Genomic DNA, 27,867 nt, shown 5'->3' with positions numbered 1-27,867 from the left:
TAAAGTAAATAAGATTTATTATTTATAGTAGTAAACAGGTTAGCATTTATCTTTTCAAAGCACGGCAGTAGCATAAAATATGTCTTAACTTCTATTGTTTTCAGTTATTTGCATTTTAAAAGCTCTACTTTGAGTTGTTACACCTTCCTAGAATTTCATGGTTTATATAAGATAAGATACTTGCAATGTACTGAAATTACAATTCTCAAAGCTAGTGAAGAAGAAAAGAGCATGGCACAACATGGAAATTCAGTGTTATATACGCAGACATATATATTCTAATATGCAATTATTGAACCCTTTAAGCTGTTCTTAATGGAGATAGCAAGATCACAAAGGCCACCTAGCAAAGTGGATGCCTGCTGTCATCAGGAAATGGTAGCACAAGAATGAAACAGCACAGTCAGTAAAATCTGTCTTCATTTATAGTCTGCTTCAACTTCAGTTGCCTCTAATGGAATCCTGTTTACTGCAGTGGCATTTGAAAATGACCCTTAGCAGAAAGTTGGGTTTAATGAGCATAGCTGTTTGGAGTGCGTGCAGCAGTGCATGAGGTGTGTTATTTTCATTCCTGCCACTCTACTAGAAGCAAATCTCCTTTCTCCTCTCATGCGATTTCTACTCATCCTCTCATGCAGTTCAGGCTTTTTGTAATACAGCAATTACTACTTCAGTTTTCTTCTTAAACTAGGTCCTGGGTTGGTATACATCACTGATGCCCTTCTGAGCTCAACACGTTTTTTCACTGATCTATGTCAGCAAAAGTTATGGCTCTCCTGCATATGTTCCAATGTTTGAGGCTATTCTACTGTATTATTTACCGAGATAATCTTTGCATGGATTGAGAGGAGCTTTTTGTGCTAGGCCCAGGGCTTCACCTGGTAGGACCTGTTCAGGCTATCTTGTGGTCTTTCAGCCATAGTCATTCTTGGAGGGGGAGGCAGTGCTGGGAGAGGAACCTCTTCTGCGTGTCTGCACCAGCTCCTGGGACGATCAACGTGAAATGCACGTTGCTCCTTGAGCTTTGTTTGATTTAAGATCCTATGCTTTAGAAGGACTGCCCCTGAGTTTTTTCTGGGTTTGGAAGTTTGGGTTTTTTTATGTTTCGTGTTGACCAAAGTTCTGCTGACAGAAAAGGTGGCAGAGAGCTTTGGTCCCCACTCAGCATTCCTCGCACATTGCCTGAATGACCATCGCAGTCACCCTCAGAGAATTTTGCTTATCTAAACATCTGCCTCTATTGAGATTTTACAGAGCAATGTCATTAGAATGTTTTTTGGTTTTATTTTCTTTTGCCAAAATGCATAATATTGTTGAATACTTCCAGAGCCATGGCAGTGGTATTGCAGCACTTATGGATCACACAGATAGGAGAATCTTCCCTTACTTGTCAAGAGTAACAGTGACACCCTGTGGCAAATTCAGTAGAGGACTTGCATCAAATTTCCAGAATTGTTTTCTTTCAAATTCGCCTCTGAATTTCTTACATTGTGGGGAGTATCACAGGAGGAATCTCTTCTCTAGACATAGAAGAGCTTCATTGATTTGTCATGTGTCTCTTGTTAGACATTTACATTATCGGAATACATGTCTAATGAGCGCTTTAATTCTAAGATACAGAGAACACTTTCTGATCCTGATGGCTAAATACTTGAGAAGGTAGAACAGGAAATGTAGAAATTGAGACAAGAAGAAAAAATTACATTTCAGTTTAAATTGGTGTTACAGCAGTATCCTGCTGTTCGTTATCTTTCATATCATCTTTCTCTAATGTGGAAACTGCCCACTGAACTGTGTCGGTACATAATGACAAAATATCCACGGTGTAAAAATGTACTACACAAACAACTAGATGTTGAAGTCAGGATCATCCTTTTAACTTCTTACTTGCATCATTACTTTGGTTTGCTTAATGAGTCTAAATAACCCAGTTGCTGTGTAACTACTGACATAATTCTGTTTCCAGTGAAGTCCTTCACTGCACAGTACGATAGTTCTACTGTGTTATCACATGCTAATGTAAAAGGCACGTACTCCAGTTAAAAATTTTGTAATGAGTTTATCCTTTGACACTTGCTATGTCATTCAGGCAACATAGCTGACTGAGTACTATGGTCTGCACACTGCAAGTGGTTCAAGCCTCATGCGTGCTAAATAGCTGACAAAAGAAAGTTTTTAAAACTTCCTGAGAAGAAGTGGTCTGCTTTTGGCTGGTTTTGGTGGTGGTGGTTTTGGGTGGTTTTTTTTGTTTGTTTTTGGTTTGTTTTTGGGTTTTTTTAAGAGGAATAGGAAGGAGAAAAAAGTTTAAGAAATATTGGGCAAAGATCCCTGTGAAACTTCATCTCAATCCTCTGTAAAATACAGGTTGCTTTAAAAAATTAATGGACATGCAGGAAAGAATGTAATAAATTACATTTTGTGTCCTCTGCACTTGAAATTTTAGTCCATTATGTCTTGTCCTATCAAGAGTCCGTTTAGGTTAGGTGTTTGGGTGGCAGGGCAATGTTCTTTAAGCATTGGAATAGAGTGCATTAGTCAACAATTTATGCTTGAAAGACTTTTGTAAGCAGGTTAGACGAGTGTCTATGACAAATGTTTTGGATAGAGTTGGCCCTGTCCTGAAGCGGAGAGAAGGAGCAAATGGCTTCTCAAGGCTTCTCCCTGTCCTTCCTTCAGTGAGTTTATGGTTATGTCAGTGTGCTTTGTGTTCTAAATAGTAATTTGTGCATATTCAGTATTCTACTTTCCCAAATAGACTAAGTCTCATTCTGTTTGCTTGAGTGTCATCCAGAAGGACACTGTCTCTCCTCACTTTCAGGCTCTGGCACCCTGCGTTTGGTGCCCTACAGACAGTTACTCATAGCGTGAGTACTTATGTTGAGCAAAGAAAGCACATCACTGCCGCCATCAGAAGCCCTCTCTGTCTCTGAAGGACTGGCACACGGGAATGCCACCGGAGACCAGCACGGAAAGGAAAGATGAAGGGGCAGCTCCGCTTTCTAGCACAGCTATTTAGGTTTTATGGGATCTCTGCAGGTCAGTTTTTCAGAATTAGTTTCCGCTTTGAAAAATCAAGCTTACATAGACTGTTGTGTCTGTAATGCTGTGCTCCCAGCGTCACGGTTATCCCTCTGGGCACGTGCTGTTCCTGAGGAGAGGATTTTGCCATATGACTACTTTAAGACGATTGAAAGATAGAGGGACTCTAATTCTCCCTTGACTCGGCTGTTACTTATCAGACATGAGGACTCCCTGACAGTCTACGCAGACAAGACATTGTTGACCTATTTTTGCAGAAAACTTTAAAAAAAAAAAAAAACAACAAAAAAAACCAACCAAACAAGCAACCCCAAACCAAAACAAAAAGGAAAGTAACTGAAGGGAAAACAAACAAAAATAATTTATTTTTCCAATTGTTTGAGCAGAGTAAAATGCAGCAGAGGAGTAAGGAGCATGAATTGTGACAAATCAATCAATGTGCCCATCCTTGTGGGTTCTGTGTTTTGTATTAAATATATTATTGTTTGTAACTTTCAGCTCTTCCTAAAGTCTTCAGACCTGTTCTGCACTTCACCAGCAGATAGCTACTCTTCCTTGCCTCTGCCCCTGCTGCTACTGTTCCATCGCGCCACTTCACTGGATTGCTCTCTTGCCCTGTCACTTCTCCAGATTTTTCAGTCTTTCTTCATATTACTTTTTCCCATTCTGGCATTTCCTCAATTTTTCTGTAGAACCCTCTTGGTCTGGAACATGTGACTTCTTCCACAGCTGCCCAGTTAGAGCACGGGGTGGGAAGGCTGGATGCTGGGCAGGCTGCGCTTGTGTGTGTCCACCTAGAACTGGCTCCCCATTTCTGCTCTCTCCTCCCAGCATACCAGTCCCATAACCTGTGCTTCCCTCCACACAGCACTGGATATAGCTTGAAGGTGCTGCTTGACAATAGCTCATGTTTCAATATTTGAGCTTTTTAGTTATTTGTTTTAGCTGGGATTTAGGAAAAAATATTTTCAAAACAGCAAAAGTAAAGTTGGGTAGGGTTTTTATGTGTTGTTTTGTATCTGGATGAATCACACAAGATTTTTAGAAGAGAAACATTTTATTAAAGTCCTATATAAATTGTTTCTCTGATTTCTTGTATGGTCTTCGTATCATACCAGATTCTCTCAGCTACAGATTTCTAATTACAGAAGAAAAAAAAAATGTTGGGTTTTTGTGCTGTCTCTTTTTGCTTCTTTCTCTGTTCTTTTCCTTTTTTTTTATAAAACACCAGTGATAGCTTTTTCACTGCACATGGCTAAATATCGAAGAATAGATAAGAACACAGACAAGAAGAAAGAATGAATTTTTAAGACGATTCTTAAGAAATATCTGCAAGCATTTCGTTGTCTCCCTTTACTGAACTGGGCTTTCTCCTTAGCTGCCATTGTAAATATCTTTTACAGCACATGGATAATACAAAACAGGAGTAACAGAGGCAGTTTTGTTACCAGAGAGCATTGGGTGCCAGAGTTGCAAAAACTTCATGTATCTTTCATACATTAAATTACTTTCAACTATCTAGGAAGTGAAAATAAACTTAGGTGGTCATCCTGTAAAGATGATTTTCTTGATTTTTACACACTACACTGTTCTACCAAAGTTAATGAGTTTAAGTTTTTGGAGCAAATATTTTTTTTTATTTTTTTTATTTTTTTTTTTTTAGTATGGTGACTGTGGGCCAAACCCTCTTTCATGGAAGTGATGAGAAATTGGCCACTGATTTTCCAAATAGGAATACAGTTTTGCAATACTGGCCGAAAGAAAGGTCCATTAAAGACAGTGCAGAGACATCCTATTAATTTATTTGCTTTAACAGTAATGCTTGTGTAAATTAACTGTATTTTTGTATATGAATTACTGTTAATAATATAAATTAATAGGATACTGGATGAAGTCTCTTATTCTTCATGAGTGCTTAATCCTGCAGGATTTACAAACATGAGGAGCAATATCAAGCTATGAATGAAGATATAAAATCAACATATATCTTTTCCTGTCTAGATTAATATGCCATATGGGTGCTGATTTTTCATTATGTACTCTGTTCTGGGAATGGAAATAAGCACCATTATTATTGGGAAATACTGTTGACGCAATTAGCAATTTGAATCCACTAAATTATTAAAGTCGTCTTAAACTGGAGGAATCAGGTTTTTTACTTCTATAAAAATTTTGAAACAGATCATAAACTGCATTTTATTTTACATTACATTCTCCAGACTATATTAGATTATCACCTTCTCTTCTGTTTTGAAACCTTTGAAAGTTTTTACCAATACAATGAAACAAGTCACAGGAACACATGCCCAGTTATAAAATACTCTATATACATCTTTTACCTTGTCTCAGCTCCACTTGGTTATTAATTTAAAAAGGTCACAAGACTGAAGACCACGCGAGTTAAGTTTCTTATGTTGTTCATGAATCATCTTAGTCTACAACTACATTTGATAACACTACTTAGTTTACGCACGCACACAGAGGATATTTGCAAAACTAAATGAAGATGTTCTGATGGTATCTAGGTTTTGAAAATTGGCCTGTCTAGTACCAATTCTGTCTCCCCAGGAAGTCAGTAGTAGAGAAAGTCACTGTAAAAATGTCCGTTTACTTCAGTTAAGTAATTTGTATCAAGGTGGAGAACCTTGCCAAACTGATGTTAAACAAATGATATCGACTTCTTTGTTGGTTTGGTTGTTTGGTTTTGTTTTTTTTTTAAAAAAAGTGGGTGTGTGCAGGTGCTTTTTTATATATATATATATACACACCTGCCTGATCAAGCCTGCAAAACTGGGGAGCACTGGAATGCCTTTAGTGAATTAGGTGCCAGCTTCACCAAATTATTACTCCAATTTTACACGGTGCTTAATCTCCTGAGAGCAACTGGAGTAGTGTAGTGGCAAAGCAGCACCTCAGCCCATAAGAGCTTGTTGTGGGTTGGTCTGTGAAGAGCTTGCGTTTACTGCTTTGAGCAATCACACGGGCCTGTGCAACAGCTGCATGTCATTTGGTACATGCATTTAATTTGGATTACAGACTGGAACAAGATTTCAGTCTGCCTGTTTAGCCAGGTAAACGTTAATCTCTCAGACCAAATCTTGTAGTCACGGTCCAGCCTCTCCCCACGTTGGAACCTCCTGCTTCATTTGGTGGATCTGCTTCTGTAGTTCATCTCTGTCCAGCTTCATTTTCGCTTCTAGAACTTGCCGTAGAGACCCAATGCTCTCATAGATAGCTGCAAACCCTGATTGCAGGTGAGAATTAAATTAGTTCATGATCAAAAGCAAGAGTATCGCATAATTAGTATCAGAATGCAGTTCCTACCGTAACACTCTGCTCTACGCTAGGAAGACAGCAAAAGTTCTGAAGACAAATAGGACTCTAATTGTGTGCTGATGGCAAAACCGGCCCCGATGGCAGCCAAGCTGTGCCTATGTGTGCTCTGGGGAGAGCACTCCCAAGCTAGTAAGATGTCACCTCTTGTTGCTGTGAATTTCACACTTAGTGAAAATCCTTCTTAATGCCACAGGTGCAGCCATTACATCTGGCCCAAAAGTCTTTAAACTGCTTTGATACAAGCAAAGGCATTTTGCATGTTATTATAGGTTGATCATTGTTACCACAATTCAGAATAAAGAACTTGATAACTATGGTCCTACCAGCATTAACTTCAGCTTTCATTTCTTTTATATCTTCATTTATCTCATTTTGAAGTTTTCCAATGCGAATATTTATCTTTTCTTCAGTCTGTTTTGCTTCATGTGCTTCCATGGTTATCTTCTGTATTTCTTCTATTTTGTCAATTTTCTCTGCCATTTGGTTGAATTTCATCTCTATAGCTCTTTCACTGATTTCCTAGAGCAGGGAAAAAGAATTGTAATGATTTAGTCTCCATATGAAATTACGGTGGTCTTTCCCAAACATGCAACAAATATTGATTGATCATCTTTTATGTGGAATTCAAAAGTGTAAGAAATTATAATTTTTTTATAAAATGGTTTAAACTGACTTGATTACTGTAGGCTAAAATACCGATCTATTTAGAAGTGATCACATTTATTTGAAGACTCTCAGGCTGTGGGGATGTTATACTTGACATCAATGAAAAGTTATACAAATATTGAGGAGGTCTGAAAATCTCACTCAAATAGTATCTCAGTTACATCATCTTGGTTATTACTAATGCTTTTGAATACTTCCAGCGAAGTATTATTAGGACCTTTTAACGAAACTTACAGTGTTTTCCTTAAAAGTCAATGAGAGTTGGTCAATTTTTTGCACAAGCTCTTTTTCAGTCCTTTCATGTTCCTGTTCCAACCAGCTACGTGCAGACAAAATCTGGCTGCTGAGTTCCTCAATAGCATTTTTTAATCTAAGAGCATAATAGAAATTAGCAGATACAAAAGAGCAGAACTTTTGGTCATTCAGCAGTGACTTTTTTTATGAACATGTTCATAAAAAAAATAATGACAATTTAATACATTCTTGACACTTACAATGAATCTTTGAACTTTAAGGCTACTAGACTGGATAAGGCAACATTGTTTTAGAAAACAAAGATGAAAGAGCACAACAAAACAGGAGTTATTTATACGGAACACAGTATGGCATTTTGAGGCATAGTAGATGCAAAATCTTTGCAGCATTGAGAACAGAATATGGTCATCCATTCAGATTATAACCCTTGTGTCCATAGGTCTTGAATCTGAGCACAGATTTGGTACCTGTTTATTTTAGTGGCAATGCTGGTTCATAAACCCTGCTTATGTTGCCTATACCCACCTCAAGTTTACGCTAACTGAAATTGTTTTCTTTGGGCAGTCTTTTTTCCAGTCAATATTTGACATCTGGATCTATTCTTCCATCTGGTTTGCAAACAGTTTCACTGATTTAAGTGATGGGATTGCGTGAGGATAGCAATAAGCAGTAAGGACGTGGGTGGCGTAAGCCAGGACTGCCACCGAGTGAAGTGCCTGGAGAGGAGTTAATATCAGAATTGAATATATCCCCATATGGTGTCTAGTAGGAGCACAGTAGCTTATCATTAATAATTTAGGTATTTGACTTATATATTCAATATTCGAAGCCAATTAAAAGCAGTAGCACTTTGTGAATGCTGTGCCTTGCTTGCTGGTTGCTTGAGTTGAACTTTTTGCTCTGCTTTTGACAGTCACCTCCAGCATTCGTTGCTTCCTGCAGTTCTTCCAAAAAGGTGCCAAGCCACTCTTATGAAGATCCTTAGTTGTAGTCTTTAACATAAATTCTACCTGAATATTTAATTAGGGACTTAAAGGGCTTTTAAAAATTATCTAACCACATTAGGGGCAGAATTCTTGTTGAAAGTGAGTCCCACTTGACAGACCGTTGTGCTTTTGTAATACCTATTGTGCACACATACGTATTTAAACAGGTTCATGCTTTTGTAGGCCTGAAGATTACAACAGTCAAACTTGGAAAATTAAGGCCCTGTCTTCCGAGGCACATGGCAGCAGCAGGGTTTCCCGGGCACTCACTTCGTATCCAGAAGATGGAGCTGTTGGTTGCTCTCTTTGTAGGCAATCTTCAGCTTAGCTTCTTGTTGCATTATTGATTGCTCTACTCTGCTCAGAAGATGAGAAATCTGAAACAAAATTCAGAATTTACTATTTCTCAACAGCATTTCATCACAGCCTCATTTGGGATGTTTTCATAACAGTAGAGAAGATCTTAAAGAAGGGCCATTTTTGCTGACACTTGAAAAATTACTGAATTTGTACATTTTACTTAATCATGAAAAATATAACATTTCACAAGATGAAAATACCCACATTGTGAAAACTGTAATTTTTCAGACATAAATAATTTCAACAGTCTTGCCTTGAGAGTGTCTGCCTGCTTGCCCCCCACCCCTCCTTGAGAAAGCTCTATTTACATGATCCATACATCCCCCTGTTGCCACATAAGCAGAGTAAACAAATGGCAAAGCACTCCATCAATACTGAGTGATATTCTTCATCACTTCATGTATCATGACTATTGCAGTGATAAAAGTGCTGGATTTAACTGGGGATAGGTCATTACTAACAAAATATTTCTCACCGAAACAATTGTCTCAGTTTTACAAAACATACTGTTCTGTTTTACAAGATTCATGACAACATGCTCCTTGCATGCTGGCATGCTAATATACTGTACTGAGTCTTCTGAGAAAGGTAAAGTGGATTTTAACCTTTACCTACCGCAAAATGAAGAAGTAAAATACTTTTGTTGCCCAAGAAAATGGGAAGGCCGTGAGATGGAGGTATGAAGAATCCTTTTCCTTAATGTCATAAGTCTCTGCTTGTATGTAGTCTCACTTCCATTCTCATACCCAATGGAAGAGAAACCTGACGGACAGATTAATGGATTCACAGAACCCAAAACCAGTTTTGTTTTGCAGACCTTCAAAAATTGTGTTCAAATACATATAAAGTCATCCTGGGAAGGCCAAAACATACAGGGAGAGACACTGATGCTTGCACTGCGTGGCAGTTTTGTAGAGCGTCTATGTCATGTTCACATTCCAACCTCAAGAAGCCATTAAGGCCAGTAATCACTGACTTTTATTCTTTCTTGGAGTCCGTTCAGGTGCCCATAAGTACTAGCCCCTTCTAGGTGGCATGCTAAAGGCAGCAAATTAAGGACCTTTTTTTCAGTTAGACCAGTGCAATACTGAAGCTAGGTACCAATATTCAATCTAATAAGGACTGTGAGCAGATACACCTCTCCATTTGTAAATCTGTGACCTCCCAGGATAATAATTAACAGTAATGGAGTCTGTGTGAATTAGACTATAACTCTTACCCATACGTGGATCGCTTTGGTCCAAATACCATACCTGTATTTCTGCCTCTTTGATTTTGGATTCCAAGATCAGCTTGGAAGTGTGTTGGTCTTTACTTAGGCTCTGAAGTCTTTCATATGTAATTTTATGCTCTGCAGACAGTCGGGCTAACCCAGCATCACACCTGTTTGAATAAATAAATACCAAAGCAACAGCTGAATAGAATACGAAGTACAAGCTTTTTAAAGTATTCATTTTAGACTGGGCATTTCTGTGAAATTGCTGGCTGTCTAGCGAAACAATGTCTTATGAGACTGTATGAATGGAGATATAACTCACAGTATTCAGCAAACTGCTCACAAATGGGACTAGAAGTCAAATAGTCTGACATATACATTCCTGTTTTCTTGGTACTGACATAATATGTGTAGACTGTGTTGTTATCAGTCAGGGAAATCACATTAGAAATGCAAAGATGCAGAATTTCAATAGCTCGTATTTTTGTCATACTCCAAAAGACATCTGTTAAGGTGTGTGTGATTTCACCTACATGATTAAAAGCCTAAATAATTGAGGACTATTTTTTCATTATTATAGCTGTGTTCCTCTGAGTCTTACATTCTTATTTTTATTTGTGAAATAGCAGTATACAATTAATATGTGTAGTAAACAATGTGGGGCAAATTTTACAGTTATTAGTCTTTATTTACGTAAAACTATCATTGAAAGCAACAGAAATTTTGCCTCACAAAAGACTATGAAATGCAGTTCTGCAACATAATAATTATTGTTTCCTTTCTTCACATTGGAACTTTTCTTGATGCTGTAACATTTTCAAGATACATGTGCTATAGAATATGTGCATTTTCTACCACGTTTCAAAAATACTTTTGTCAGGTGGGTTTCACCTACAGTAATACAATAGGGACATTAACTGAGCTGTAAAAATGTAAATGCTGTAATTTCAGGAGAAAGACCTCTGTGAAGTATGAGTCACGTATATTTTTTTGCTAAGGGAAATATGTAATTGGCAACGTTACCAAATTTGATCTATGAAACTGATGGAGAACAGACAGCAGTTACAATTTGAGGAAGAAAAAGAGCGAAATGGAACAAGTTAAGGCACGTTAAGTCATTACCTAAACCAACGACACGTTTTAACCTCTTTTTAGTCACATTTCAGTTTGAAGGTTTTCATTTCAGCATGCATTTTCATCACCTCGGTTACAGTAAGTACCATTATCATTAAGTATGAAGGGAAAGTAACAGCTAAAATGACAGAGCATCTGCTTAGTGTTACAGTACAATTTCAATACGAAAATAATCAGTAATGGAAAATAACACAAAGAAATTATAAAAGTTGTAGAAATTCATTTATAGTTTAGCAGTTCATCGTTGTGAGAACAATTAGTAATGCCTGTAGGAAGACCAGCTAAGGTTTACATAGCAGTGAACCATACTTGTAGGTCCTACAATCAGGCAGTTTCTGTAGAAAGATGAGAGAAGCCAAATCTCTCCGTGTTGTTAGGATCAATCAGAGGAATGAAATCATCTTGCTACTAGTCACTAAAAACCTAGGGACTCAAAAATTGCTTAGTTTTGTTTCTCTGAGGCACGACAGAAAATATAAAAAGCAATAGCTTTGAAACTACTGTAGCAAATGCAAATGGCAGGCATCTGTAATTGTTTTTAAAGCAAATTAGTGTTTTGGGTTTAATCACAGTGCATCACTTCTTTGTGGAACGCACTTCTGTGATCAAAGAGGTCATACAGTTGCATGGGAACTGAAATATTAAAATTCTGACTTATGCTAATTTAGTGTCAGCATGGTATGTATTAATCAGATTATTTCATTTTTCTACAGGGATACTGTAATTGGCACCCTTTTAAACAAAGTCGGAATAAAGTTTAAATTCCATTGTCTGTAGTTATGGAGTATTTATCCTCCTATGTTGTTGGGGTTTTTTTAAACAGTATTCCATATATTGAAGTGGCCAAAGAGAAGTCTCTTTGCTAAATATATTGTACTCACTCACAAACACCTGATTAGTTTTGACCTGGAAAAAAACATTAGTGTTCTGTAGACACAGAATAAGACAGAAGTTAAACAATTTTTGAGATTTGGTCATCTTAAAAGCAGAAGCAAAAATGAGATATAGATTAAGATTTCTAGGAAGAATACTAGCTTAAAAATATAAGAGCTCTATATAAAACCACTTTGTGGCAAACAAAGAAATGCACAGTAAATAATTCACATCTGAAATGCTGAAGCTGGCCATACAAACAACCCAGTGCAGTTTTTATGTGCAGTTGCACACATGCTCTGTTGAAATTTGGGCCAAAGATGCACTAGAATGTGTGCCTTTTACTACTGTTGCATTTTGGAGGACATTTTCTGAAAGTTCTGATTACCAACCTGTGTGCTTATCTGAAATTAGTAAATGGAGAATAAATGGAGAGATTTCATAGTGCCAAGTGTTATTCTCAGATTCAGAATACAGTATAACTTTAGAAACCAGTAATGTTTAATATAAACAGGGAAATTATCAAACAACCACCTTCCAAGTCATAGTAAGCGAAAGCAAAAGTTATTTTTCTGGCACACTGGAGGATATTTTTGTTGTCTTTGATCTCTAAGAAATTGAAACACAATGGTTGCTCTATTCAATATCACCAAGGACTAGATAAAGCTGAGAACTACACCACTACTCTGCAACAGGTTGCTACATAAATATGCTATAATGGTACATACAGATTTTTAATGTTCCTGTTTTATTAGAACAGGAGATGTTTCAGTGAAAGGCAAGTTGAGACGTCCGGGGGCTGCACTGGGCAAGGAGAGCCGAGCTGGTAGATTCCGTGTAGGCTGGAGGAGGGAGCCCGGGGCAGGCTCCCCGAGTGCCCTTCCTGCATGGCAAGTAGCCACAGGGCAGCAGATTTATTGTACTTAGGAACTTCATAAATGCAGTGCATCCCAGATGCATCCAACTCATCTTCTGTGAGGTGTAGGAAAATCTGCCTACGTGTAATGAGTCCAGAGTGTCTGAAATGAATCAGATCTATAATGTATATAAAAATCATCTATATATGCAAAGTAGGCCCAGTTTGAACATGCATAGTTGCCATTTCTCCGGATGTTTCAGCTGTCAGGAAGCTTCTAGAGACAGCTACTGCTATGGTTCTGACCAGGCTGCTGCATTTAAACTTTCCAGATAAATGATCATAGTGCATACGTTATTCTGTAAACAAATGATAAGGCACTACTCGTGAGTTTTATGATCTAATATAATGAGAAATAAATCTGATAAATCTCTGTTTGTTTTGATAAATCAAATTGCCAACATCAGCGACAGCTGGCTGGAGTAATGGATCTATAGGCACATATCTAATTTTCTGCTGAACATATCACTGAATTTAATAGAGGTAATATTTTTCTTAAAGTTAATAATAATGCTGAGTCTTCGGAAAATGTACAGCGTCATTCATGATGAACATTGCATTGATGCGTTACAAATTCATCAATAACTTTTGCTTAATGAGAAATGGCCCAGAGATATGAGCTGTAATGTATACTCAGTCTTCTCCTGCTGGGGAATTTGGTTGATTTTGTGAGGCAGGTGAGCTCAACTGTGAGGTCTGTCTGAACCTCGCTCCCGTGGGTGGCGTGGGTTTGGAGCTGTATGTGCGTGTAGGGATCCCTGTTCTTGCCATTAAAAGCAGCAGCCCTCAAGAAATAAGGAGACAGTTGTTCAATGATATATTGACACGTTACAGAACAGTTGGTGTTAGGAAATAAACACCGCTCTCTCCAATATTGAAGTTGAATAGGATGTAATATAATGCATGTAATTACGGCAACTGAAATTTGGCCAGAATCCTGAGTTTGACACTGAAATTTTTACAGGCCCAAAAGGCTCAGACTTAAGTGATTTCCTATTACGTGGCGTGTATAAACTAATTCACACTGATTGTCCATCTGCACACTTCTAGCCTAGAGCAAATGTGATGTACTTGGAGTTAAATTCGCCTACCGTGACTGCAGCCCGAGCCATACGTAGCACCCTGCCTGTGGCTGAGAGCTGATGTACAGCAAATTGGTAACCCACGGTAACTCGGGCATGTTTCTAAGGTTTCCCTCTTTGAACTCATCTGACAGCTAGCAGGACTAGATGTAAAAGTAAAATTACATTAGGTGAGTTTGGCTCATTTTATATAAGGAATATTGCTAGAGTGATCAGAAAGCGTTTATCCCAGCAAAAGTTTCTGGTAAGTATCTGTATAGTGCCAACAGTGTAACAGACAGGCATCTTGACTGCAATCTCCGGATATTACTATAATCATTATTCACAGGAAAACTCATTTTCAAAGCAGAATATGTCTGTAAATAAAGGCAACTAGCTTTCTCCCATGGAACATTGCTTTAACTTGATTTCTGATAAAGGGAAGCTTATTTTCTTCCTTATTCAGGGAAAATAAATGTTTATGTAGAGAGCATAATGCTGAATAGAAGGTTACAGTTAAAAGACAATAAACTGATTCTCTTACGGTAATGAATACAAATATACAACATTCATTGCATAGCCTGACATAAGGCAGATTAGAATAATCTCACGCAATTATCAGATAAATTGCAACCCCAGCCCAGTACGAGGGTGTTGCCTTAAGTAAATAACAGAAGAAATCCTGGCAGAGCCCACCACTGATCCCCTTACCAACCCCTCAGCCAGGCAAGGGCCCCCTTGCAATGCTTCATTCACTTCGGTTTTGTTATTGGTAGCAAAGGCGCTATATTTTGCTTCACAAGGTGCCAGTAACTGTGTTGCTTCAAATACGGACCTCTGTCAGGATGTAGTATGACCTCAGAGTGGACTTTTTATATAAAGAAGCAGGAAGATCCAGGCATGTACATTGCTCAGGGATTTCTCAGTTGGACAGCTATATATGTGTGTGTATATATTTCTCCCTTTCTATATATTTCGATCGATTTTCTGATTTGACGAAACAAACTTGCCTAGTTTATTCCTGTTTACTAAAGGATAGTGCATAACTTAAAAAAAAAAAAAAAGTATGTAAAACCTCTCTAAAGCATTCTTTACAAAATGGGCTGTGAAAGTTACAGTGGAAACGTCAAATAATCAAATAATTGATGAGAAAACTTTAGTTCAAGGAAAATCCCTCCCTGATTATTTTTGTAGGGTGTTGAGGTTATCACTAAATCAGTTGAAATACAAAAAAAAAGAAAAATCTTCTGGGAAATATAGACAGTAGGTCAAATTCAGGACAAGTATAATTCCAGCAAAGTTGTTAGCCAAACTGCTTCAGGCCAGATTAGGTCTTTTTTCTATAGGTGTACATATCCTTTGTCTTCTGTGTTCTAGTTCACAGACACTTAAGCAAGTGTTGTGGTCCTGGGGTTTGTAAACATGTCATTGATGGCGCAACCTGGAGTCTGTGTGGTTGCACAATTGGAACCGGGAGTTCAAGCAGCCTGTAAAACCTCTACTATTTTATAGTTTTCTGTTCCTGACGTGTCAGGTAGCCTATGTAGTTTTTAATATGGCTAACCAATAACTGAATGCACAGATTTTTACTTCTAAAACATATGCAAAAATGTGCAACTATTCTGTTCTTTTACAAGTGCAGATTGTTCCATGCTGCCTTTATAATTGTGCTAATTAATTTGTTTCAAAGATAGACCAGTCTACCCATAGTACTTTTAAAAGCTGAACCAAATCCAAATTCCTAAGAAATTTGAGGTAATTTGTTAAAAACTGGTTTCAGAAATTAAGGGTGATATTGTTAGGTTTAATTTGTAATACTGGAATGCACAGGATTATTATTCATTTCCTTGAAAACACCGAGCAAAACTATCCTGGGAATTTTGCCAAGGTGGAATTTAGCCTATTATCATTAACATTCATACTTCAAGATTGAAACAACGTTAGCAGGTCCCGAAAATATCCCTCTGTGTTGACTTTTACCTTGCAACTCTTCCCCGAAGATCTCCTAACCCAGAAAGCTGCCGCATTTCCAGACTCTTCAGGGTAGAATTTGTTCCATAGCTGAGATTGTCTCTGACACGTATCTGTTCCTGCAGCATCTACAAAACATTCATATGCAAATATAAACTCAGTATGTCACATTTATGTACGCTTAAAATGTCACTCATTATTTTCCAGTCTTTCAGTAACATCAGATAGCATTTCATTATTACTTTAGTAAAAGCTTTGCCTTGTTTCGCACTAAACCAGGTACCTTTTAGGTCATTTATTATTTCTTATTCTTAGTGTCCAGTCTGCACATAAATAGCATAATATGTATAAAGTATAACTTGACAATGGAATGGAGACAGAAATACTAATTTTTGCCCTCTCGTTTTCCCCACCACGCCCCTGTTGCTCGTTGCAGCAGAGGGCAGATGTGAAGTCACGTATCTGCATACGGTTAGGTCATAAAAATGAGCAGTTGGGTTTGGCTACTTGGTGTCGTCAGTTAGTCGGAAGTGAAGGAAAGTTTATTATAGAGCTAAGGCATTTCCTGGTGTTTATACAGCACAGCCTTTGGGCTGCCGTTGAGCTGGGTATTAGTGTCGCGTTAATTCATTTTTTCAAGGTTTTCCAGTGCGGCCTTTGAAAGCAAGCTTATTAGTACCACAAAAGTTTCTGTGTTTATATGCTAAGATCCTGTGCTGTTTTCATAGCCACCGAAAGAATTTTGTAATTTGCAAACAGTTTTTCAAGTTATAAAAACAATTTACAAGGTTACAGGATCTTCAGACCTTGTCTGACCTTTAGTTGTCCTGCGGTAAACTTTCTTACTAAGTTAGAAGGAATAAGAGGCTGAGATGGCATTAGTCCTGTGAAAAATTCTTAACATACCTCAATGTCCCGATTAAGCTGCCTCACTATTGCCGTTATGTTTCGGATATGTTCCTCCAAGAGTTGCCTAGCCAACCGGTCGCCCCCCCCTTTGTTCTGCATTCTGTGCAGAGTGGAAACAATGTCCTCCTTAATGCGAAAAGCGTGTTCCACAAGAGCCGCCGTTGTTTTCTCATGGCTTAGGATTCTGTCTTCCAGCTGATCCACCAGGCTTGCAGATGCCAACGGGACCGCTGTCAACGCCTGGCTGTGCAGCGCTATGTTTCGAACCCGTCTAGTGAAGAAGAATATCCAGATATTGTTAAGTTCTCACACAAAACTCTGCAACGTCTTTCCGCTGGAGACAGTGCGATCCTATCTTAGTAGCGACACGGGGAGAAGCACCAAAGTACTCGCAGAGAGGGAGCCCACTGCTATAAATAAGTGGGTGCTGTGTTGGCTACTGTGTGTATCTTGTGCAAAGGCAGGTCAGGCTCTTTTTCCTGCTCTTTGAAGAAGCTTACAAAAGCATAGGATCTTAAGAATAGGACATTAGCATTACAAAAGTAGTTACAATTCAGAACTATAATTTGATTAAGAATCCAAGTTTAAAACCCCTTTACCGAGTTTCAAAAGTAGTGCTATTTGTCTCTACAGTTTTCAGGCTTAATCAAAGCAGTAACTGTAGAAGGTAGATACTGCAAATTAAATGGAAACAGACAGAGATTAAAAAGGAGTAGCTTGTGTCCATTCCTTTTTTCAGTCTCTACAGCTATGCTGTAATACCATACAGAAGCTTGTCCCCCCATGAACTGGGCAGGAGCATATGTAGCGGTAGAAACCGAGGAGAGACCAGAATTATGACAAGCTTTTCATAGTCTTAGAAGTCAAATTTTCCCCCCAGAACAGCTTACATTTGGGTTCCTTGAATAATTGTCTAGATTTTTCAAGAGAGCTCTGCTCTGCATAGCTTTCATGGAAAGTGGCAGAGCTCATGGGTGCTCAAAGTAAAAAAATTAGGCTGCTAATGCATGCAATCTTTTCCTGCCTCTATATGTTGTAAAGAATAAAGAAAATTTTCAGAAGCATAAGTGGAAGATACAAGTTCAACCCCACTTTGAAAAAGGAGATCTTTTTCTCAGAACTCTGTTATTTACTGTGTGTTCTCCATGTCATTTCCTGGTAATGAGCCAAATTACCGGTTTACTTTCACCATGATGATATTGATAGAGATGTATGAGGGCTCCAACATAGGTCACTTCTGGCTCTGAGTTTTTACACTTATTCCATGCTATCAGAAGACTGGCTAAAGTATAGTATTCTTGGACTTCTACTCAGTTACAGTTTAAACTATTTAATTTCTTTGGGAAAGGGTTAAGTAAAAGCTGAGTAAGGAATTGCTTTAGGCCATGATTTGAATGAGTCTGCAGTATTTCACTTTGCTTTGCATCCTAATGCCAAAGTCCCAAGTCACAGCATTACTACAGGTAGGGAATTGAGACACACATAATACTTTGCAAGATGAAGATTTTATTTTTTACAATCCGAACTGTACCTTTCAGAAGGGGCAAGAGTTGGGAAGATTGGGCTTCGCTGGGCCATTCTCTGGTCAATAATTTATGTCTGTTGAAAAAGTACACATTGAATTATTCAATAGTTTATATCTGGCACTGAAATGATTTAATGCTTCTGCTTTATGTGAACCTTTAAGTAAAGTTTAAGATTACGCTGACAGCTCTGATCTTGGAGTTCAAATATTGCTTATGGAATAAATGCAAATAAAAATCAATACAAAAGAACAAAAGAATGAAAACCAAAAACTGCTAAAAAGCTTTTCATAGTGAAAACGATACTCTTGGAAAAAGGCAAGGTTGACAGCCTTGAAATGAAATCTGCTGTTGACCCACAGAATTGGTTTGGCAGGACAGAGGGAAACAAACTTCTTGTCCCCAGTCTGCCTACTGATCTCAGACATCATCAATCAGTGAATAACAAAGTAAAATCTACAGGATTATCATAAAGCTTAAGAAAGTATTGGCTAGAGAAGGAAATAAAAATATTTCATGACAGCAGATGATTAGGGTTAAGGTGTTTTTCAGGTAAAAGCATTGGCAGACAGAAACCCAAATAAAATGTGATGGACATCAGCATAGTTTAGCAAAACTTAGTTTTATATTAATTTGTCTTCAAATCTAAATGACCACACTTTATGTTGTAAGTAAATTCTTCTCTGGTAAGAATATAGATTCTGTTTTTAATTTTTAGACATAGCCAGACAGACTGTAACAGACGTTGCAGCCGGGTAGCTCTGTTAAATAGCTTCAGAAAGACATTTTAGATATCTTACTGTGAGACCAGTATCTGGCTCAGTAGCTTTGTCCACTGGCAGAAACTAAATTAATGAAAAAGATGGTAGCCTAAATCAAATCCAAATATTCCACCCTATATAAAACAAATAAACATTTTTAACCATAAAGAGAATGAGCATGGCCTGAGTCTGAATTCCTGGGGAACCTAAAATCCTCGCTGAAAACTAAAGGCTGATGTATGAAAAGAATTTTGCAATGGCTGATGAAATCCAGTGCAATATGCTATACAAACAGAGAAAATTAGGGCTATTGAAACAAAATAGTCAAATATAAATTGTAAAGAGGTGATCGGACTATCGTCCGAGATCTCAAAATGCAAAGCATGTTTGTGCTTTAGAAACGTATGAAAGCACTGCCTAAAAGCAGAGAGCAAACATTGTCACAGTATGTGAGTTCTATTTATAGTACGGTGCTTCAGAAACTACAAATTAGAAAAAAATAGTTTTAAGAGAAGCTGGGTTGCTGAGCAGCAATGACACTAGACTGGAATTCAGAAGGTCTGATTTTAATTCCTTGCTCAGTCTCTGATCCTGATGACTTTGGACAAGTTATTTCCATGCCTAATGACTCAATTTGGCTATTTGGAGGACAGAGATAATGATACCTACCTCCTTGTTTAAGTTCTTACATGCCTGTAAGTAAAAAGCGCAGTATAAGAGCTGGGTATCATTATGATGACTTTGCATTCAAAAATCCTGTGCAGACACTGAATGTCCAGTCCTGCAATCTGTTCCTCACACTTGTAGTTTTTCCCAGTTGTTTTTTTTAGACAATGCCACCGCTCTGCGGGGCGACCCTCCTGGCTGTACCGCACAGTTAGACAGTAACTGGGCACCCAGTTCTCAGTAGCTCTGAGCTCATTTACTCTTACTCCTCTGGGCCATAACACATTTTAATGATCTTGATGCCGTGATGCATTTAAAAACAATTTAACTATAAACATGGGAATATCCCATTGGTTTAAGGAGAGCTATGTGTATCACAGCAGCAAAGCACTGGATGCTACCTAGAAAAATGAAGAACAAATATTAAAGTCTGTACGTCTAGCAGTTTCTCAGTGAAATACACCTTATAAAAACCAGCCAAACAGAAAAATCCTCAACTCAAGTCTTTTAATCTCATGGCTTTCAGTATCCATTTAATTGAAACAAATGTTTGCAGCAGAGTAAGCATAGGATTGCTTGAAGTGTTTGCTTTTTCTGCCAGACTACCATTAGCCATGCAGCTAAATGCAAATGTCTGGAGAAATTGTGCGCACAAAAAAAATGTTACACAGATGGACTTCTCATTCATTTGTTATTGCTTCCTTAAGCACATCACTTGGTATGCAGGGAGATATCAATTTTCAGGTTTCTTGACTGATCCAACATCCAGAAAGGACGCATTAAGATGTTGTTCAGCAGTTGTACAAAACTTTTCTGCAGTTTGTAGGTATTTGCAGCAAACAATAACAGACAGCTGTGAGAACTAATGACAAATTTCCTCTCTATGACTGTGTGTAATACTGATGTAGACTAATAAATATAAAACAAAAGAAAAAATAAGATGTTCTGATGACTAGATTCAGAGGAATGTAATTTCACATAGCTACAATTTTAACAGCAGTAAACTGGGATCAACTTAGATAGCAGTTGAAATACTGGCTTCAGGCGCTTAATTTTTTTTCTTAATGTTGTTGCCTTCTGTTGATACTACTATAGCCATTTAAATGATTATATATTAACCCAGTAAATTTTGGTTTATTGATTTCATCTATTGAATATTACAAACGTACTTGTCACACGGATGAGATAAAGATTTTTCCCAGTTGTAAATGGTATGCCTGATTGCCAAAAATAACAGTTCACTTCATCGGTGAAGGCAGCTTTTCCATACAAACAGGGGTACTTCTTTATTGTTTCTTTAAGTTACTGACATCAGACATGTAAAAGCTTGGAAAAAAAATCATACGTGGGACATGTTGAAGAAACACTTTTAGCGATGCAAAGTTCACTCCTTGTTATTTGTACTGTGGCATCCCTTCCCCACTTCAGCAGACTGCCTTGCGTGTTTATTTTCTGCAGGTTCTCCATTTCTCCTGTTTTGAAGGATAATCACATCTGTAGTGTTCTTCATCTTCCATTATAACCTATGTCTAATACTTGCTGTAATGTCTGTACAGCTCAGAGCATTTTTCACATTCATTCTCACAATATGCCTGTGGGTTAGGAAAGCATTATTATCCCTGAAAATATTATTTTCCTTACGTAGGGAAGTGAAGCACAGGGGAGGGGGGGCTATGTGACTTGCCACAAGTCACATGGGAATCAAAGCAGACTGAAATACCTGCCTAGGCAAACACTTTAATCACTCTTTTCTTCTTAAAATAGAAACCGCTTTGGTTGCTGTACAAGGAGCATATGACAGCACCGCCCCGGGAGCCGCACGATCCCGGTGTGACTCTGAAGCGCTTCGGGGCAACATTTTGGAGTAAGTGGAAAAGTCCCTGTGTTGCAACTCAGCAAAAAGATTGGTCAAAACCTGACTGTGTCAGTGAGTCACAGGAAACAAACCATTGCATACCCCCTCTGCACTGCTATGACATTTTGTGAACATGGATGAACGTGGAGTGCAGGGAGAGAGGTGGGGGAGAGGTGACCATGGGAGAGGGGTGACTGTGGGCGAGGGGTGACCATGGGGGAGAGATGACCATGGGCGAGGGGTAACCGTGGGAGAGGGGTGACCATGGGGGAAAGGGGTGAACATGAGGGAGAGGTGACCATGGGAGAGGGATGACCATGGGCAAGAGGTGACCATGGGCGAGGGGTGACCATGGGGGAGGGATGACCATGGGCAAGAGGTGACCATGGGCGAGGGGTGACCATGCTGGCACGGCTCAGAGCCCAGGCCAAGGGTTCTCTCGAGACATAGGTCTGGTTGCTCAGGTGCTGGGTTTTGCCAGTGCAGCTCTGCAGCGCTGGGGTCCGTGCCGGTGCCATGCCGTGCGGGTGGCCCGACCCGGCCCACGGCTCTGCTGTGCAGGCCGGCCCCGAGGGGCCCGCAGCGCTCCTCCGTGGAAAGGCCACCGGCACGCGCGGTGATGGCTGTGGAGACACGGGGTGCGCGACAGCCGACAGGACAGGACAGGACGGCGCAGACGCCGCTCGATGGCCATGCAACACGGAGGGACAGCGCTGGGACAGACTCACCAGTGCTGGCTGCGGGCAGGACGGGGCTGCCCCTCTCTCCCCCGCATCCCGGCTGCGCCCGCTCTCAGCGCGCTGCCGCCGCCACGGCAGCCGCTTGCCGAGCGCCGGGACCTCCTTTCTGCGCCCGTCCGTCCGTCGGTGGGCCGTTCGTTCCGTGGGTCGGCGGCGGCGCGGCGGCCTCCGGCGGCGGGGAGCGGGGCGGCCGCAGGCCGGGCTGCGGGAGCGGTTGCCAGGACGCCGTCACCATGGCAACGCGCAGGGCGGGGGGCGGGGATACTCCCCCCCCCTTCCCCGTTAATCCCCGCGCCCCGCAGGTATTGCGGGGGTTGGGGGGGGGGGCGGGGGAGGAGGACCCGCACCGGCCCCCCGGGTGCTGCAGTGCGGGGGGGACGGACGGAGCCGCCCCGGCAAACCGCGGCGTCCGGGCGGGAAAGTTCGGCGGTGGCCAAGGCGGCCGCTCGGGATTGCGGGTGGCGGAAGGGCTGCGAGCGTGGCTCAGAGCACGGGCTTTCCCTGAGCAGATAGCAAATGCCGGCGGAATGCAAGACTGTTAAAATCAACGGCAAATAATAGTCTTGTTTGTAAGATTTCCAGGTTATATTTTCAGACAAGAGCTAAAGCTAACACGTAGCTTCAGTAAAAAACATCATCTATCGCAGAAAAGATGATCTGTCCGTTTGCACAGCAGAGGCGCGTGAGCTAAGAGAAAGTATGACTGGCAGAGCAAAGTCCACAGAGGGTGTGTCTGCCGTCGCTTTTGTTTCCTGCTTGTGTCATTCTTTGGACTTTGGTACAACCACCTTGGGTAAACAAAGGGTAAGTGAAATCGGAGGCAAACTTACTGCATCAGCTCACTCTGAAATAGCAGATTGTCTCTGACTTTGGTTAAAATATATACAACATCCCCTACTGTTGTACAGGCAAAACAGTTGCAGGACTGGGTATCTGGCAGATGCGAAGGCTGAAAGTGTTATTGTGTGTACATGCTATTGTAAAAAGCAAGACAGGGTCTGAATCCACACTCTGACCTGTTTATTTTAAATAATTCCTACATCAAAGGATCGGGACAGAAAAAAAACATGCCATAGGTGCTTTCAAAATAGGATGGTAACCAACTGAGAGTCACAGCATTGTGGAATAATTCAGGTTAGAATGGATCTCAGGAGGACACTTGGCCAACCTCCTGGTCCAAGCAAGGTCATGGATTAGGCCAAACGCAGTTGCTGAGTGTTTTCCTCAGCCTGCTCGTGAGAACCATCAAGGATGGAGAGTGCACACCCCTCTGGGCAGCCTGCTCCCATGCTTGACTGGCCGCCAGGGCAAGGACCTTTTCCTTATACCTCGTCTGAACCTCTCTCATTTGCATTTATCTTGTTGCCTTCCCACCATGCGCCACTGTGATGGCTTTGCCATCTCGATGACTTCCTCATAAGGGGGGATCCTGTTAGGCCCCCCAGAGTCTGCTCTCATCGGGCGGAGCAGGCCCTGCTCCCCCAGCCTCCCCTCAGTATTTTTGTACTTACTTCCTTGATGTTTCTAACTAAAGCAGTACTAAACTGTTGTGTTTTATATAATTACATCTTCAGTATAATTGATAACGAACACGTAGATTCATTTTCTTAAAGGCAAATTCAGATCACTTTCCTTATCAAGGCACACCTTCAACAATAACGTTAATTTATTCTGGAGCGTTCAACTGTCTCACTCATGAATGAAGCCCCCTTTTAACTAACCACAGAATTACAGAAAGGAGCAATTTAGGCTGGAAGGGACCTCAGAAGGGAATCTGGTCCAACTCCCCGCTCAAAACAGGGCTACTGTTGATGTTAGATCAGGTTGCTCACCATAATATAAAGTTGTGATCTTAAAAGCTTGTGTAATGTTTCAAAAAATCTCCCTCTGAGGGAAAAAAAAATGCGATCCTTGTACTTTGGTTGATGTGAGCCTACAGAACTTAACTGAAGTCAGTCACAGGAACACAGGAGGCAAAACTTCTCAGTTACCAAGTCCTCGTGGACTTCTTCCAGATTTATACCAGCCTTGCAAATAACAACATTATTCATACATTTTGGTTTGCAGTTGGAGAAAAATTCAACTCCATGAATTCTGAGTATCTCCTACGTCTGAGGCTTCACTTAGTCAGATCCAGAGTAAAAAAAGCCACATGCTATTTTTGCTCAAAAAAAACCCCAACCCCAAAGCAGTGGGTGAAAAAGGGTTGTTGACGTTGTTACTGTAGTTTTTACTGTAATGATATTTTGATGCAAAAGTTGAACATGTTAATAAGCATGTTTCCTGAACAGGTACGCTTCTCTAATTTAAGGCCAACAAAAGAGAGGAAAGAAGGAAGATACTGTATTAGGTACAGAGAAAGGCAGTGAAAGAAAACTAAAATGATTATACTGTTTTCCAACATGGAAATCTGTCCTAATCATTGACGTGGTTTCATCACATTTTAAGTCATAAACTTCTGCCTTTGTTTTGTACGTGCCATTTTGTTTCTCCCTACGTTTCACACGAAGAAATTGCCGAATCCGTTTCTTGTTTTCTGGAAGTAGAATTCTACATTTGCCGAGTGTAACTGAAGGCAGAATGTAACCATCTGCATTTTAGCAGAAAACATTAAGATTATAAAGTGTCTGTTTATTCTTTGAAAGCAGATACAACAGAAATTGCATTGAATTTTTAAAGTTTCCTTATTTTATAGCATTTGTTTTTCTATGACACAAATTCTTTGTCTTTCTAAGAAATGCCAGCTTGTGTGGTTTCCTAACTAAATGTATGATGTCTTGTTAGGGGTATTAAGCCTTATTTTAGTAGCTTTCAGGCATTAATTAAATTATTAATTAAATTATTCTGATCAACAGAAGACAAATATGTGGCTTATAAAACTTATTCTAAATATATTTTGTAAGCATGAGAAAAGCAGTAATGCCTTTTTTTCCCTTTGCTCGCAGTTTTAACCAATTAGAAAGCAGTCAGAGCAGTGCTTATTTCATTCAAATTTCTAATCTTTTCCAGATTCATGGACTTCTCGTAAGAGTTAATTCTTTCTGAAGCCACAATAATGTTTTTGGAATGGAGGGCAAGGGAAAGTTGTATTCTGTGGTGTTTCCAAAGGTAAGGGCCATGTTCTTTTTTCAGATGGTTTAGTCTTTACACATTTCAGCCCCGGCCCAGCGCTGGGTCGGTGCTGGCACCCAGTGCCACCCGGGCAGTGGGTACCTGGAAACACACGCAGGCGTTACCAGCCACAACATCTCTCTTGTGGCACTGCCCGGCGCGGGGTGGCTCCAAATCGGGGGATGGCAGAGAGGCTGCAGTCACTCCCGTCCACCCTGAGCCTGTCCCCCGCTCTGAAATGAGCCCTGGATGCTAAGGCAATAAACCTCCTTGGGCACTGAAGCGAAGCTTGTCCTTGGATGTTTTCCTGAAGCTTAGCACTGGTGATCAATGTCGGGAGGACCAAGCGTGGCAACTGCTCGCAGCCAGAAAATATCCTCAAATTAATTCTTGATGTCAGCACTTCTGTGCATGAGCCGGTACGTGTTACTAACCAAACACAACCCTGTCAGACAATACACGCACTGAAAAAAATGATGGAAGTTCTCGACGCAGGGGATTTTTCTTAAAGCTTTTCAAGGTAGATCTTTTGAAGGTGACCTGTCCATATGAATTTTATGACAGATGTGTCACCACCTCTAAGTTTTGTGTGTCATTTGAAAGTACAGAGATTCCTTTTTACTCTGCTGGAGCTCTTCAGGATGAAAATGTGGGTTCTGCCTTTCCCAGAGATGACTATTACACATTATTGGCTGGAGGAGCCCAGGCATGCCGACCGTTCAGGCACACCACCACTGATGTTCGAAGGGAAATGCCTTCCCCTGCTTCTGAGCATGGATGTTGAATAAGTGTCATTCACTTAATATAGTCAGCTTGGGAATTAGATGTTTATCGTTAAAATAAGCAGAATTAAATGACTATGTTTAAAAGCATGAAAAGAGTTCATTGTGAATTAGACTGTGCTTGGTACACACAGTGCTGAGCAAAGGTTTGTGCAGATGCAGAGCACTGATGCCTTCAGCCCTAAATTTTTTGTGGAAAGTCTTCTAGTCCACCTGGAGTAGGTGGACCCTGTAGCACATGTAAAATGCTGTGAATTCAGGACTAGTTTCTCAGTTAGCTAGCTATCCAGCGTGAATGCACTTTCTTACTCTTCTTCTGCAACCTCGTTTCTCTACTTTTTTCATAATTTGTTATAAAGATGTAAACACACATACATACAAATACATATGTCTTAAGAAAATGAACCTGGACATTAAAAAATACATACACCCATAGAATCATAGAATTGTTGAGGTTGGAAGGGACCTTTAAGATCATCGAGTCCAACCTTTAGCCTACCCTGACAAGAGCCACTTCTAAACCATGTCCCTCAGTGCCCCATCTACCCTTTTTTTAAACACCTCCAGGGATGGTGAATCCACCACCTCCCTGGGCAGCCTATTCCAATGTTTAATAACCCTTTCAGTGAAAAAATGTTTCCTAATATCTAATCTAAACCTCCCCTGACGTAACTTGAACCCGTTTCCCCTCGTCCTATCACTTGTCACCAGGAAGAAGAGGTCAGCCCCCATCTCTCTACACCCTCCTTTCAGGTAGTTGTAGAGGGTGATAAGGTCTCCCCTCAGCCTCCTCTTCTCCAGGCTAAACAACCCCAGCTCCCTCAGTCGTTCTACCCCAGCTCCCTCAGTCGTTCTTCATAAGGTTTGTCCTCCAGACCCCTCACCAGCTTTGTAGCCCTGGTGTAGCATCCAAAGCAAACAGAAAAACCTACAAAACCTGTATAGAGTCTTTCTTTTGTCGGCCCTGTATACGCTCTCTGGATTCTTACAGGGTTTTTTTTTCACCGCTTTTTATCACAGTCTCATAAATTTATGTAACATTTCCATGTTCAAATGAAATACTAGGCAAACTATTTTTGTCCTATTTCCACAAAACTACCGTTACTCACCTTCTGCTGGGAACCGAAGTGTGAAACTCGTCTCCTGTGGAAGTTCTGCTCACTTTTAGCACTATCAGATATATTTTTTGCTTTAATAGCTATTGCAGCTCATATTTACCACCCAGCTACTTTCTCAATGAAAATACTTCCTACCCCTCGTATCGATGTCAGTTGACATCCCAGCAGCCCACTGTGGAGATCCCAAGCTTCGCATGATCAGTGATGATACAGCGTAAACCCAGCTGAGATGAGGAAGTGTTTTGATATTCTTCAAAACCAAGGATGACACGTGCCCAAGGGGCCGTTGTGTTTCATCCAAACCACCAAAGTTTGTGCGACCTAAGAGGGGGTCAGGTGAATAGTCAGAGTTTTGTCCCATTTCTGTCTTGACTGCATCAGGGTGGTTTGAATTTGTAACACTTTATTGGCTGAGGTAAACTAAAAACCAGTAGTACTTAATGATGAGAAACAGGAACTGTATCTCTTGAGAGTGCTTTTCAAGGTAGTTTGGAAGGAGTGTTCACATATGACGCGGGGTCTGGCTGTTATTATGATTAGGTTGTTTCCATTTTAATTATATTCTAGCTTAGACGTGGTGGTTAGAAAT

The 27,867-nt window shown here is 40.1% G+C and overlaps 1 protein-coding gene across 4 annotated transcripts; it reads right to left on the bottom strand.

The window, feature by feature from the left end:
* Window positions 1-27,292, bottom strand: FAM81A (family with sequence similarity 81 member A). 4 transcript variants are annotated; one of them, XM_074601017.1, is made up of 10 exons: window positions 22,256-22,485; window positions 19,676-19,699; window positions 18,254-18,321; window positions 16,720-16,993; window positions 15,823-15,941; window positions 9,896-10,025; window positions 8,553-8,659; window positions 7,276-7,411; window positions 6,699-6,894; window positions 1-6,283 (listed from the first exon to the last, which is right to left on the bottom strand). In XM_074601017.1, exons 3-10 carry the CDS (start codon window positions 18,298-18,300, stop codon window positions 6,144-6,146), a joined length of 1,149 nt encoding a protein of 382 aa, XP_074457118.1. In that variant the 5' UTR covers window positions 18,301-18,321; window positions 19,676-19,699; window positions 22,256-22,485; the 3' UTR covers window positions 1-6,143. The 4 variants fall into 4 exon arrangements, with proteins under 4 accessions (XP_074457118.1, XP_074457120.1, XP_074457117.1 ...); XM_074601019.1 differs by lacking the exons at window positions 19,676-19,699; window positions 22,256-22,485 and adding an exon at window positions 27,270-27,292; XM_074601016.1 differs by lacking the exon at window positions 19,676-19,699 and having other exon boundaries at window positions 22,256-22,510.
* Window positions 27,293-27,867: the final 575 nt, after the last annotated feature.

This window comes from Larus michahellis, chromosome 9, assembly GCF_964199755.1.
Source record: "Larus michahellis chromosome 9, bLarMic1.1, whole genome shotgun sequence".
Taxonomy (NCBI): domain Eukaryota; kingdom Metazoa; phylum Chordata; class Aves; order Charadriiformes; family Laridae; genus Larus; species Larus michahellis.
Note: the sequence above shows the minus strand (reverse complement) of the source record. Positions and strands in the feature narration are given on the sequence as shown.